The sequence below is a fragment of the Leuresthes tenuis genome, unplaced genomic scaffold (assembly GCF_036924035.1).
Source record: "Leuresthes tenuis unplaced genomic scaffold, fLeuTen1.0.hap1 SCAF_1, whole genome shotgun sequence".
Lineage (NCBI taxonomy): Eukaryota > Metazoa > Chordata > Actinopteri > Atheriniformes > Atherinopsidae > Leuresthes > Leuresthes tenuis.
Genome location: NW_027325355.1, coordinates 20,189,081 through 20,203,089, shown reverse-complemented (window position 1 = coordinate 20,203,089; position 14,009 = coordinate 20,189,081). Strand labels below are relative to the sequence as shown.

The 14,009-nt window shown below is 40.9% G+C and overlaps 1 protein-coding gene across 4 annotated transcripts in view; it reads left to right on the top strand.

Moving 5' to 3' along the window:
- mcf2la (mcf.2 cell line derived transforming sequence-like a) overlaps positions 1 to 13,174 on the top strand; it is a 47,359-nt gene extending 34,185 nt beyond the window's left edge. Inside the window, exons 7-33 of one of the 4 annotated variants that reach the window (XM_072397943.1) lie at positions 28 to 177; positions 269 to 393; positions 505 to 619; positions 711 to 830; positions 2,130 to 2,321; positions 3,010 to 3,201; positions 3,313 to 3,466; positions 3,588 to 3,640; positions 3,822 to 3,901; positions 4,061 to 4,127; positions 4,240 to 4,355; positions 4,453 to 4,522; positions 4,654 to 4,746; positions 4,837 to 4,929; positions 5,333 to 5,458; positions 5,753 to 5,974; positions 6,054 to 6,146; positions 6,236 to 6,314; positions 6,395 to 6,464; positions 6,555 to 6,661; positions 6,861 to 6,953; positions 7,440 to 7,514; positions 8,238 to 8,312; positions 9,140 to 9,249; positions 9,367 to 9,479; positions 10,907 to 11,010; positions 11,193 to 13,174. In XM_072397943.1, the coding sequence (XP_072254044.1) occupies positions 28 to 177; positions 269 to 393; positions 505 to 619; positions 711 to 830; positions 2,130 to 2,321; positions 3,010 to 3,201; positions 3,313 to 3,466; positions 3,588 to 3,640; positions 3,822 to 3,901; positions 4,061 to 4,127; positions 4,240 to 4,355; positions 4,453 to 4,522; positions 4,654 to 4,746; positions 4,837 to 4,929; positions 5,333 to 5,458; positions 5,753 to 5,974; positions 6,054 to 6,146; positions 6,236 to 6,314; positions 6,395 to 6,464; positions 6,555 to 6,661; positions 6,861 to 6,953; positions 7,440 to 7,514; positions 8,238 to 8,312; positions 9,140 to 9,249; positions 9,367 to 9,479; positions 10,907 to 11,010; positions 11,193 to 11,272 (2,967 nt within the window). In that variant the 3' untranslated portion in view covers positions 11,273 to 13,174. The remainder of the gene's footprint in view (positions 1 to 27; positions 178 to 268; positions 394 to 504; positions 620 to 710; positions 831 to 2,129; positions 2,322 to 3,009; positions 3,202 to 3,312; positions 3,467 to 3,587; positions 3,641 to 3,821; positions 3,902 to 4,060; positions 4,128 to 4,239; positions 4,356 to 4,452; positions 4,523 to 4,653; positions 4,747 to 4,836; positions 4,930 to 5,332; positions 5,459 to 5,752; positions 5,975 to 6,053; positions 6,147 to 6,235; positions 6,315 to 6,394; positions 6,465 to 6,554; positions 6,662 to 6,860; positions 6,954 to 7,439; positions 7,515 to 8,237; positions 8,313 to 9,139; positions 9,250 to 9,366; positions 9,480 to 10,906; positions 11,011 to 11,192) is intronic. The other 3 variants (XM_072397940.1, XM_072397941.1, XM_072397942.1) reach the window with 3 other exon arrangements.
- Positions 13,175 to 14,009: the final 835 nt, after the last annotated feature.

Genomic DNA, 14,009 nt, shown 5'->3' with positions numbered 1-14,009 from the left:
GTATAAATTCCTTGATATTCCCCACAGGCCATTGAGGCTTTCGCTCTCATGGTGAAGACCACGGCTCAGACTCTGCAGGCATTTGGAACTGAGCTCGCAGAGACAGAGTTGCCCAACGATGCCGAGGCCACCACCAACCTGCTGCACGTGCACAATTTGAAGAAAGATAAGATGAAGGTAAAATACGCTAAACATGTGTTTAATGACAAAAACAGCTGAATGTTAGGAGATGCTGAGTATTTATTAAAATTATTCATTTAATTTCAAGGAGGACCTGCAGGTGGCGCTATCTCAAGGAAGACGCCTGTTAGACTGTATTAATGAGCCTCTACAGACAGATCCTGAGTACACCATGACACATGATGAAATGGAGAACTTAGCTACTGTACAGAGGTAGAGGAAAGGATTGATACATTCACATAGATGTTAGTTAAGCTGTCCGTGAACACATGAATGAGACTCTCTTCTCTTTTCATATGTCTCTCCTCCCCTCGTCCCCTTCAGACTCCTGGGTCAGCTTGATGAAACAGAGACAGCATTTGATGATTTCTGGGAGCGCCACAGCACCAAGCTGGAGCAGTGTTTGCAGCTCCGCCATTTTGAACATCACTTCCGTGAAGTGTGTTGAGTTTGATCACAAGCAATATTTTTCATTAATCTTCATTCCAAAATGTGAACATCAAGGTGTTACCCATCCCTGTGCTCTTTAGGTGCGAGCCCAGCTTGATGTGATGTCCGAGCGGTTGTCAAGTTTCTCTGAAGTCAGCGTAAGCCCCGCCCATGCTGAGCATGTCCTGCGAGAGCTCAGCAGCCATGAGGACAAGGCTTGTGTAAGCACTAACAAACAATAGTCCTGGTCACGTGGCTCAGAAAACACACACACTCTGACCTTTTGATGCATCCACATGCAGCTAATGATACAATCAATGCACTGATCCACCCTCCACTCACAGTGATATAAATCAAAGAGGATGTAAGAAATTCAGACGCTGATATATCAGAATTTTTTTCTTGTGAAAATTGGAAAATGTAAAGATGAGTTTTTGTTTGCGCAGAACATCATATCCATATTTTTATTAATTACTGATGCAGGATAAGTCTGTAGATCTATACAGGTCTTAAAAAAAAAACAAATAAGTCAACTGCCTTGTGTAATGTAGGAGTCTTACTCTGTCCAGCATCAAATAATGATCACTGTATTCTACATCTAGTCGAAGTTGGAGGCCTGATGATGCTTTGTTCCAACTCTGCCTACGTATGGGAATCAACTATCAGGCCATGACTTCCATTAAATCTGCAAAACTCAATCTTTTCCCTCACTTTTTGCTGTTAATAATTTGCCTTCTTTACATGTTTGTAACTTTTATGAAGGGTTAGAAAAACTAGTTTACCACTAGCTTGACAATGACATAGATTAACACCCTTTTAATATATTTTCAAGTAGAAAATTAAAAAGACAGGTTTACCCAACATTGGTACTGAATTGATGGGTCGCTGTGTAGGTATACATGCACCTAATTATCATATGGCTGGTGTCCCTAATTTTCAGAATATGCCTTTTAGTGTTCAATGTCAGGAAATGCATCTTTCCAATGGACGGACAGACACTTAACATTTATCAGAGATCACAGAGATTACCATAAGAATGAGTGCACTGCTAGCTGATTTACACATATACTCCACATATGAGGTTTTAATAGTTGTGCGTGTACGATATATGTATGCTTTTACCTGTCAGGCCTGGAGTACCGCACTTATTGCAAAATACCAGTAATTTACGATAAAAGCAGAAGTTTAACCCTCTCAAATGTTTTCTTTTAATATTTCCAGTATCCTCAGAGGCCAAGAAATAAAATGTTTTAAATATATCTCTCCTGTTTTATAGCAATTTTTAAACAAAGCCTGAAGACATAATTGGTTTTAGGCAAGTTTCCATTCTTTCATAAATACATACATTTCCTTACATACAGATTATGTATTATGGTTACTGAAAAAGTTGCATAGAAATGAAGTATGAAAAGGAAACTGATTAATATCGTCAGCCACTGATTAATGGTGTTCCATCTGGGGGCGTAAATTAACAATAGAGTGTATTATTAAGCTCATACCTCTCCATTGTGCTCCAATAGGACTTGGTGGACCTTGCCCTGTCCCTTGCTAGTGAAGGCGACAGGCTGATAGAAAATGCTCACTACGCAGAGGATTCCATCAGGCCAAAGTGCAGCGAGCTGAGAGGAGCTTGTGAGGAGATAAACTTTACTCTGAGGAGCAAGAAGAGCCTCCTGCTGAGGGCTTTGGAGCTCCACCGTGCTTTGGAGAAGGTAAGAGTGTGACTCAGGTCCCGGAAAAGTTTCTCCAAATGAAAATAAGTGGTATGTCCCTGTTGGGGCTTCTTGTTGAAAACACCCTCAAACCCAGCAATATTTAAGGTCACAGCATCAGGATGTTGAAGAGAAGAGCTTATGTCATGTACCATCAGTTACTTACAGCATGTTTACACATGCTACGAGTAACTGATGTTGATACCAACAGGATGGCCAGAAATCAGCCTCGCATAACAACCTGCCCCCTTTCTTTACACCATTTTTATATATATATATATATATGGGTTAGACTACCTTAATCAGTGAAGGGCTCTGACCCGGGTCTTAGGTACAAGTGAAACTACATTTTCAAGTGAGTTCTAAAACAGTACAGCCTGTACATGTACAATATAGATTCGACTAAATTAATTAGATGAATAATCAAAAGAAAATCGAAACAAAAAGGTCAAACTAAACAAAATACCTGCACACTCCCACCCCTCTCTACTGTGGCTTAATGGTTTGCCCAAACCAGGTGATGATCAGGCAATTCCCTTCAGCTTGAGACTTTGGGCTCATGTGTGCACTCCTTGAAAACAAAAAAATTAAGTTCCACAATGTATGTGCATTTTCACCTTAGTGAGAGGGATGGTGCATAGCACCCTCACAATCCCCTACAAGTACTAATAAGTGTTTTCCCCCACAGGCCTCTCGGTGGTGTGAGGATGGCATCTTCTTATTGGCTAGCCAGCCTGTGGACCGCTGTCAGTCTCAGGATGGAGCTGAAGCAGCTCTGCAAGAACTGGAGCGCTACCTTGATACGGCATCGCTTCACACCCTCACAGACCGCAGCGCCATCTACTGTCAGTACGAGGCAGTGCTCAACGCTCAGCTCAGGGTCAGCAAAAAGTGAATCTCATGAATTTAATGATTTGACTGAAAATGTGTTGATGGAAATTATCTTTATTTACCTACATGTAATAAAGGTTTGTTCTCCATCCTCCACCAGGACCAGATAGAGCGGGTTTTCCAGAAGCAGAGCTCTGTCCAGGAGATGTTTGAGAAGAGACGCATCAGTCTGAAGAAACTCGCCGCCAAGCAGACGAGGCCAGTCCAACCAGTAGCTCCAAGACCGGAGGTCAAGTCTCCTCTTTCCTCTCCCAGTAAGTATCAATAAATTTGTATTTGATAGAAAGATGGAGAGCAGAGTGTATCACAAAAAGAGGGCAAGTAGATTAAAGACAAGAGACAAAAGTAGATTAAGAGTGATATTTTCTTTTCCAGGTCAGGAGAGAAAAGAGAGGAGATACTCAGCAGATAGTGCCCTCTGCAAAAAGGTAAAAGCATGGTTATTGTTTGGTGAAAGGTTTTGCAGAATGACATCATTTAAAAAAAAAAAGATAGATTAGATTATGTTTCTGTATTTTTGGTGCTCAAAGTTTGGTTATATCTTAAAGACAAATCTTTGATCAAAGCTCAGTGATGTGGCTGCTGTGAGTAAAGATGTCTGGTTTCCAGGTGGAGTCTCCCATACATAATGGTGGCACAAGGCATGCTTCTCTTTCAGAAGAAGAGGAAAACCTGGCAGTACTTCGGCGGTAAGTGCTCAAAAGTCAAGGATCAGAAAGCTAATCATCTCTTAATAAACCCTGGCACCCAGATACTTCAGTTCTAAAGTAATGACTTTAAAAAGCAGCATGACAGCATTCAATCATTTCTGATGAAAGCTTAGTTTGTTTTGTTGTCGTGGTTTCCAGGCATGTGATGAACGAGCTGCTGGAGACGGAGAGAGCATATGTGGAGGAGCTCCTGTGTGTGCTGGAAGTGAGTGCTGTTATTCACTTACAGTCCAGTTAAGAGAGGCTGATCATCAGCTGAGTGCATGACCTATTCCAGTATTTAAGTTACAGCTCATTGGTTGATGTGTTGTCTGCAGGGCTATGCAGCAGAGATGGACAATCCTGCCATGGCTCCCCTCATGCCCAGCAGTCTGCTCAGCAAGAAGGACATCCTATTTGGCAACATGTCTGAAATCTACCAGTTTCATAAGAGGTATACCTAGGTGTTATTTTGGACAATTTTATGTTTCCAGACTTGTGGTCAGTTTTGTCAAATATATTTAATGTGAACACTTGTTGTTTGTCTGTAGGACATTTCTAAAGGAATTAGAAGCATACACTGACTGCCCAGAACTTGTGGGCCGCTGCTTTTTAGAACGGGTGAGTATCTCTTGCATTACTTTGTACATTATGGTCTGGACTTATTACCAAAAAGGATTTGCCTCAATAAACTGTTTCCATCAGCAAGCAGAGAACCAGCTAGCTGATTACACTTGCTGCTTTCTCTGCAGATGAAGGACCTGCAGATCTACGAGGCTTACTGTCAGAATAAACCTCGCTCTGAGAGCTTGTGGAGACAGTGCTCCGACTGTGCCTTCTTTCAGGTTGGCCTCGTGTCTCTAACAACACCCTCCTCTTCACATGGTTTACAAGAGCATTGCATTCTAGTGATGTATATTTGTTTTACAAACCAGGAGTGCCAGAAGAAGCTGGAACACAAACTTGGGTTGGACTCCTACCTCCTTAAACCTGTCCAGAGAATCACCAAGTACCAGCTACTGCTTAAAGTGAGCGCTGCACGTGTACTTAATGCATGCAGAAATTTCCAAGCCTGCTTTAAACTCATCTTGATTTAGTTCACATTCATCCTGCACACAATCCTCTAAAATAAAAGAGCTCATAGGAATGATCCTAAAAGCCTGCTATAGGCATGCATATCCCTATCCTAAATAAAGAAATGATCTAAGTATGGTGAAATATTTCAAGATATGTATCTCAAGAACTAGTAACAGAGGGAAGATGCACAAAAGTTTCATTTCTGAATGTTGTACCAAAGGGTCTGAATAAATATGGTAATGGAATATTTTAACTAAGCAACTTGCCTTTGCTTTACCGTTGCAGAGAATGATGGGTAATGTGGAGGAAGTGGACGTGTAAGACTGACTTTATTATCCACTATGATATTTTCAGGAGTTGTTGAAGTACAGTAAAGGCTGTGATGGCTGTGATGACCTACAGGAAGCTCTCTCCTCCATCCTGGGGATCCTGAAAGCTGTTAATGACTCCATGCACCTCATTGCCATCACAGGATACGAGGTCAGTGAAATTTCCCAGTGCAACTGATTCAGAGACAGGGGTAGTTGTGCATCTTGGTGGCTTGACGAAGGATAAATTGGCTCAGTAGAAACATGAATGCTAATTTCTTGAATGTATCAAGTTTTATCTTCTCCTATTTTGATGGTTTTGTTGGTGCTTGAATGCACAACTCATCCCCCCTCTATTTCAGGAAAAAATAAAAGGTCACATATGCAAGAATACATCTTTAAGATTGCTGAACGTGATGGTTGTGGCTACATTTGCAGACCATATTTAATGAATTGTTCTTTTTAGGGTAACCTGTCAGAACTGGGTCGTCTGCTGATGCAAGGCTCCTTCAGTGTGTGGACAGAGCACAAAAAAGGCCATGCCAAGGTGAAAGATCTGGCCAGGTTCAAGCCGATGCAGAGGCACTTGTTCCTGCATGAGAAGGCTCTGCTGTTCTGCAAGAGGAGGGAGGAGAATGGCGAGGGCTATGAGAAAGCTCCTTCTTACAGCTTCAAACACTCCCTGAGTGTAAGCCCATGGTGTAACATTTGAAAATGGCTCACGCGAGTGCAAAGTTTTATTAAGTTAAATGTCTCTCTTTGTTCAGATGAGTGCGGTGGGCATCACAGAGAATGCTAAAGGAGACAACAAGAAGTTTGAGATTTGGTGCAATTCCAGAGAAGAAGTTTTTATAGTCCAGGTAACATCACACAGCTTTATTTCTTTGATGCAGCACTCAATGTAACAGAGGAATAAACAAAGAAATAAATTGTTACTTTTTATATTAAGGCTCCAACACCAGAGATTAAAACAGCGTGGGTGAATGAGATCCGTAAAGTTCTGACTCGGCAGCTCAAAGCCTGCAGAGGTAGGCTTGTTTGATTGAATTTTTCCATCTTTTGAACAGCACAAACGCTTGACACTGTGGTAAACTGCTGTATGTTTCAGATGCAATCCAGCAGAAGAGCTCAGACACAGTTTCTCCAAGTCCCACCAGCAACACCTCCATCTCCCTCAGGTTGGTATCATGGACTTTATGTAAGGCTTGTTCACCCACTTATATCTCTGCTGCATTTATACTGATGTTTCTGATTTTGGTCTCTTCCAGTCCCTTCCGAAGCAGCGGTCAGAAGAACCAGAAGAAGCAGGAGGAGAAGAAGGCAGAGCCAAGCCCTACCTATGACACCAACTTGTGTTCCTCACCAAAACACAAAGGTGAATGTTTGAATCAATGCTGCATCTTCCAGCTGCTGTAGACTTTCAAGAGATTTATCTCTGTCCCACCTGAAAAGCTGCTCTGTCCACTCTCCCTAACATGGACTCCTCTTTTCTCCATTACCTTCATTGCCATGGTTCCCATGGTTTCCTGTCTTCTCCCTCCCCTGCCCCTCATTATCAAACCATTGACCCCTAGATGAAGCTGTGACCAGCCCAACCACTGACAGGTCCTCAGTGGCTAAAAAGCGTTTTACTTTGCAGGGCTTCAGCAATCTCAAGAGTCCGAAAGGTAACATTAGCAAACTTGAACGAGCTTAGTAAAACATAGTTAAAACATTTTTTTTTATAGTTTCAAAAAGTTGCATTCATTAGCTATTATTGAGTGCCTGTTAACTAGAGTAACTGATACCTGATTGAGGGGCTGATGGTGCGTTTCCAGCTTGTATGTTGGAGATAGTCTGCCTCCTGGTGGTAAAGTGCACCAATGCCACTGTTGTAAGGGCTTTTGTACTGGACACAATATCGCTTCCATGAAGTGTAAAACTTTGTCAGGCCATCATTGATGCTCCTTGCCTGAGCATAATCAATCAGCTGATCAGAATGTATTCTAAACCTGTTTTCTACCTTTTCAAAGACAGAAAGTCAAAGTTAACTCTTGTGCCTGTAAACCTCTGAGTTAAATTTTCTATAATGTGTTGAATTCTTGCGTCTCTGCTCCTGCTCCCCACCCTCACCGCTCTCTTCTTCTCCCCCCCCTCCTGCCTGCATTGCCCAGGCTCAGCTCTGAGCCCTGAGCACAGCTCCAAACGCCACACGGCCAAGAGTGACCCCACACCGTTTGGGTTCAAAGGTATATTCCTGTCCCATTAGGGTCAATTTGATTTTAAAGGCCATTGTTCACCTTCCCATCACTCACCATTAGAGTGTGCGCCAGTCTCGTGCCATCATTAAGTAGGTTTCACCTGTATCTCATGTAGAAGGATGAAACTGAATATGTGAACACTTTAACCCACCAATAGAAGCCTTGTTTTACACATTTGGAGAGAGATTTGTCCTAATATGTACAAATAATCAGTATCAGAGTATTTTCTTCATGTATTCCCTGGTCATTCTCAGCTCAACATGCATGATTAGGAATGAAATGTCTTTCTGGTGCATTCAGGTGCTTTGTGACATGTTTTTTTCATCTGAACACTGCAACTCCTATGTCCACTGCAACATGTTAACCTTCATCCACAGGTCATTGTTATCATCCTCATTTGTGAATTTCATGTTTGGTATGTTCGATATCTCTCTCTCCTTTTCATAGGGGACTATTTAGTTAAAGCATCTGGGTAAAAATGACCCATAAAGTAACAAAGAAACTCTATGAGTGCTTTACTAACACTTTCTCCTGATCAGCACGAGGAAACGATATAGATTGTGTAAAAATTGCAGCCTTGTCAGTATTCTTAGAAGCATAAAATGCAAAGAAATCCACTCGAAAGCTTCCCTTTACTGATTGACCAGCTCACCATTTGTCTACACTTCTGGCCGGCTGTCACTGATTTGCCAACTGTTTTTTCCCATTTAGAACCAGCTCCACACATCACTCTGAGCAGAGTAAAATGGATGAGTACCTCTAGTCTGTTGCAGAGCAAACGGCAAGGTACAGACCTGCTCTGAGGATCAGCCACAGTGGGTTTTTGCTGTTTTTTGTGGTGGAAATTATTGATTTTGCCATAGGTGGAGTGTAGCAAAAAATATCAACCTTTCCAAGTCATTCTGCCTTGTGTTGAGTCTTGAGAAACATTATAGAAAGATATTTAGTGAGACTCGCAATTATCCAAAAAGGGAATCCTACTCTTTTATGAAGTTTTAAGTCTCAATTCTTGGCAAATGACAGCGTCACGATAGCCGTTTCACCATAAATCAGTTATTCTCTTTTCTTCACTGGGTGTTTTTGGGTTGTTGTGTGGCCTGTCGCAGAAAACTGTCGCAGTACACGCCTTCAGCAACTAATTTCCAGCAATGTAATCTATATAAGCCGTAAAATTAATCCAAGTGATTCCAATCTTTGATCAAAATCTACTTTTATTTTATTATCAGGTATTTCCTTGCTGTGCTCTTTTTGCATCTGTTTACTACTACTCATTTTCTCTGGGAGTTTGGGCTGATCTTCGTGTTTTTCAGTGTGGATCAATTAGTCATGTTTTGACGGAAGTTGTTTTGTGCTCCTATTGGGAGATTTATGTGTGTCTGTGACATTCAGTTTGTTCCGTGACATTCAGTTTGTTCCTCACAACCATAAACACATCTTTTCTTTGATGATTATATCAAAGATCTCTCTATAGAGCTGCTTTTGAATACCTCAGAAAGCATTCTGATGTCACAGTCTGTGGGCGTGTGGTAAAGATTTGCTTCACTTTCCCTCCTTCTTTTCTTTGATTCTCTTTTTGCTATCCATAATTGACCACCTCCTCCACCCACCTACAGGCTGGAACAAAGCATCTCTCTCAGTGGATGCCTTAGAGGAGAATGATGGCTACTCCAGCGGCGAGGACCCCATGAACTCTGATACCGAGGAAGAAGTGGTAAAGAAGCTGGTGAGCCTAAGCATGAGGATTTTTACTCACAATATAAGATTTCCTATCAGTGCTTTTATTAATTTTGCTGCACTTGGTTAACAACTCACAGTGTGGTTGAAAAATTTGACCCTGTAGGCTCCAGGAAAGTACACTGTGGTAGCAGACTGCGAGAAGGCAGGATCTCAGGAGCTGTCTGTCAAGAGTGGAGACATGGTCCAGCTAATCAGGGAAGGAGAGGAGGGGCAATGGTAAAAATCTTCTTTTTTTATTTTGCCAAAAGCAATGTTTTAACATTATTATGATAGTTGTATCCAACAGATTTGACATAATTCTTATTGGCTGTAAAAATCCTTTTTCCTTAAAAGCTGGGAAGTTCTCCAAAATGGAGCAAAAGCTTTGATCCATAATTTGTTAATTAATTTGAATCTTTATTTGTTATACTAGAACAAAGAAAATGATAATCAAGGTTTTTGAGGAAAATATAAACAGATCTAGAATTTAATGCAGCAATACAGATTAAAAAAATGTTGAGAGAGCGGCAAAGGCAAACAGAGGTTTATAGAATTTACAAGTAACCTTGCTCAGGAATTTTCTATAGTTAAGAATGGTGAAGGTGTCAGGATTGGGCATAGAAACAGGCCTAGTCTTTCCAAGCAAGGATGAGTCATGGCTTACCATGTTTTTTGACAGTTTCTGTCAAAGAATCAAAGATCAATGTAAAAATCTTTTTTCCATATAAAAAACAGTAAAAAATTCATGATATTATGAAAATATTAAGGGACTCTGGGGAAGTCTCCATAGCGTGGAGGCCAAGGACAGAAGACACTGTTGGATGACCTTCGAGTGCTCATAGGGCACCTCACGAGAAGCCTTCATGCAACCACCATTAATATAGCCACATGGACTCAGAAGTACCTTGAAAAACAATTTTCACTCAACAAAGTCCACTGTTGCATCCAGAAATGTAACCTGTAATTGCGTTACACGAGTTGGAAGCCATGCATCAACTCTGTGCAGAAACACCGCTGAATCTTTTTGACATGAGCTCATCTCAGATGGACAGAAAGACATTGGACACCTGTGTTGTGGTCAGATGAGACCACATTTTAGCTGCTTTCGGGATAAACTGATGCCTCTTTGTTTTAAAGCAAAAACTGCAAAGGCACCTTTTGCTTTATAACAAAGACATATGCTACCTTCAAGGCGCCATTACCTGGGAGCACCTCAATGAATGAAAATGTCTAAAAGGAAGGGGGATTTAACACAATGGTAAACATTCCTCTTTCCTAACTTGCTTTGAATGTGGTGCTGACATTAATTTCTAGATTAGTTCTTTTTTTAGTTTATTCTGTTGTAATTCAGAAAACTTTTCTGGAAATCATGTTTGTGAAAATAAATGCAGACACTTTATGACGGGGAGTACATCCAAATGTTTCTGACACCTTACTTCATATAGCATGAAGGGTACATGCACAACATTAGGCAGACATTTTCAATGTTGTGATGAATCAGAGTAAATCTGGAAGGTAACTTGTAAGTCTAATATTTCAGACTATACGCACAGTAAAAGTCCTGCTTTTTATAGGTCAATCTTAGCATTAATGCCACCTCAAAGTCCTTTTTAAAAACGATTATGTGCCATGCCACATTGTTGAGTAAAGTTTAATCCTTACAGGTTTGTGAAGAACCTTCGCAGCAGTAAAGAGGGCTGGGTGGCAGCAGCAAACCTCCTCAGCCTCATCTCAGAGTCCAAGTCATCCCAATCTCTCAGCAGCTCGGGTAGGTTACATCAATTGGACGTATACACGTTTTGAATCTATTTAAATCTACCCTTCAGCACCCTACTGTGTGTCACGGGATGTTGCTACATTCCTCATCCATTCTTTATTGTGATTAAAGAGAATGAGTGAACAGTGGGATAATTAGGCCACTGTTGTTATTTGTGTGTGTTTGCCCTTCAGATGGCAGCGTCTCTGGAAATCTCAGCACTTCTTCCAGCTGCAGCGAGACATACACCAGCTTCTCCGACATCAAACCCTGACCTGAGATCACCGTCCAATCTCCATTGCTTTATCTAAAACTATTTCCAGGTGGAAAAAAAAGTTAAGACAGGACTGACAGGAGGACACAATCAGTGTTTTTTTTTTTATTTTGTTTCTTTAACACCACTTTGTTTGTTGGACCTTACCACCAAGGCGAGAAACCTCTTCGACTCATTCTAAAATTTCAAACTTCATTCTATTAGGGATCAATCATTCCTAATCATACACATTAAATGCATGTGATGTACCACCTCCTGCTAATCCAGCTTTAAAGATGCCAGGAGGCTAAATGTCATCAGCCTTTATTTACTGAATAGGTGTTCAGTGCCATAATGTGATTATGTAGCAAAGTGGACAGTGTTGAAGAACATCTGCACCAAATTCAACACCGCTGGTGTCGACCCATTTGAAACCCCTTCAAGCTGAGGACATTGCAGCATAGCAACATGATTCTTGTTTGGGGCACGCACAGATACTATCAGACAGGTATTTCACACGACACATCAGCTTTAGTGTCAGACATTGATTGTACACTGTGAAAAGTAGCAGGTGGCTGCAACAAGAGAAATGCTCTGTGTGTCTTGGAGCAAAGCTGAGCAGGTTGAGTGTTGCCACCTTTTTGTAAGTGACACACAAATGAGGGTGTGACAGTAGTGACACAATAAAGGTATAATCCTCCTAGATATCCTAATACAGGAAACACACTCAGATGTATCACCAACAGCGCTACCTGGTGGACACACACGCCTTGCACTTCTCTGCCTTCTGACTGGCAGCTTGGACATCTTTTGAACCTCTTTGTTTTCTAAAGAGGGATTCAATGACTCACCTCTGAACAGCTCTTCATTTACTTCTCAGGAAACCCAAGAAGTTGCGAGAGCAGGCAGGTGTGACTGCATACCTCCACGTGTTGGCTAAATGTCTTTGTGTGGGCGTATTCTTGAGTGTGTGTGTGTGCGTTTCAGAACAAATCCACCACACCAGAAAATGCATCGACACACAGACACAAGACCTTTTAGTTACCTTATAAAGCTGCTTTCCAGCTTTGTGGGATCATAAAAACAGTCTTCAAATCTAAATTTTCTGCATATGTGTTTGTTTTTGTGTCACTGTGCTCACCTATATTTGGTCTGCACAAAAGCGAGCTTTGTCCTCTCCCTCTGCTCTCAGCCCCATTCAGGCATGTGACAGTGGCCACTTTTCTACATGCAGGCCCAGCCAGGGCCCAGACCTGCTCAACATGTTTGCACCTCCAGCCTGAAAGTATCATTTGTTAACCTAACAACAAAATGTAGCTGATCGCAATCGAGTAAAAGAAAAAAGAATTGAAATAAATAGTGATAGAAGTCTGACTTTTTGTGGGATTTACACAACAGGGGTTGGTGAGTATACACACCTCTGAAGAACCCACTGCTGTTATGAACACTGAATGACACATTTTCTCTTCCGTGTTTTCTAAGAGTAAACATGCTTTTTATATACCAAGGTTTCTACTTTATCCACAGGGCGCTGTAAAACACTCTTCCTTTTTTTATCAGCCAGGAAAGTGCAGGACACTTTGAACTAAAACCAACCCCACCTGTTTATGACTTACGACCCATCAGCAAGCCCCACAATGCCACTTTAGTTTGTTGAATTGGAGCTTGGCTCTATTCACTGTCCTCCCTGTAAAGATGAAGAAAAAAGGAAAAAGATAGTTTGCAGGCCTTTCAGTGTCAAAACTGTGCGTTTCTGGTCTTATGTGTTCATAAATGTTACACTTGTATAAATGTCTTCTCTATACCTCACACTGTTTTCCTCAAGAGCATGTAAACTGTTTAGAGGATCATGGTTTTTGTGAGTCTCCTTGTCTCATCATCACTCTTTGTGGCATGTTATTCGCAGTTTAAATTTGAAACCTTCTAAACAAGGCAAGTATTTTCTACCTGTTGTAATATTGTGAGAGTTTATTTTCTGCCCTCTTAAGAAAGCTGACATGGGCACTAAACTTGTCAGTGTTTGATCGTGGTCACACAATAAAGCTTACTGAGTTATTTGTACTTTTTCGACTAAGGCAGGAGAAATGAGAAAGGGTTATATTTTTTTGTTTCTGTTTATGCAGCACATTGCAGCAACCACTGTCTTTATTTTCTTACTGTATATCTACTGAGTATGGTGGTGAAATTAAATATTATAATGAGACATGTCTGTATATTTGTAAATATGTAATTCTGACTTGTATGTAAAATGAAAAGCAGCTTTAATAAAGTCTGAGATGGTTTCTTCTACAGGATTTTGCCTTTATTGTGGGGAATTTAAACAATTGTATTTATTATCAGTCACATTTCTAATTAAAAAAAAAAAAAAAACTAAAAAAAAACGTGGAATTATTTCTCACAGAATCACTTGTTTATTTTGATGCGGATGCGTGATTTCAACCACGTGGTTTCTCGCCTCCAATGGGCCTTTACAGTTTAGACTGTTAGGAGTTGGCCTGGGGTGCGTTCAAATAAGTTCGCTGTCTGACCTTAACCTCATATCGCCTTTTAATGTCCTTGCTGGTTGACGAAGAACGTAAAATAAAAAAGTTAAAGTTGTCTTCACTAATAAGTATGATGAAAAGTATTTCACTCAAATTTAATCTGATAAACACAACACACTAATGCCGCAGGAAAGGTGGTAAGGAGGAATTTTAGTGAGAGGATGTGAACGAGATTCAGCTGCGGCTGGAAAGATACAGATTTGTCAAGTGAGCGA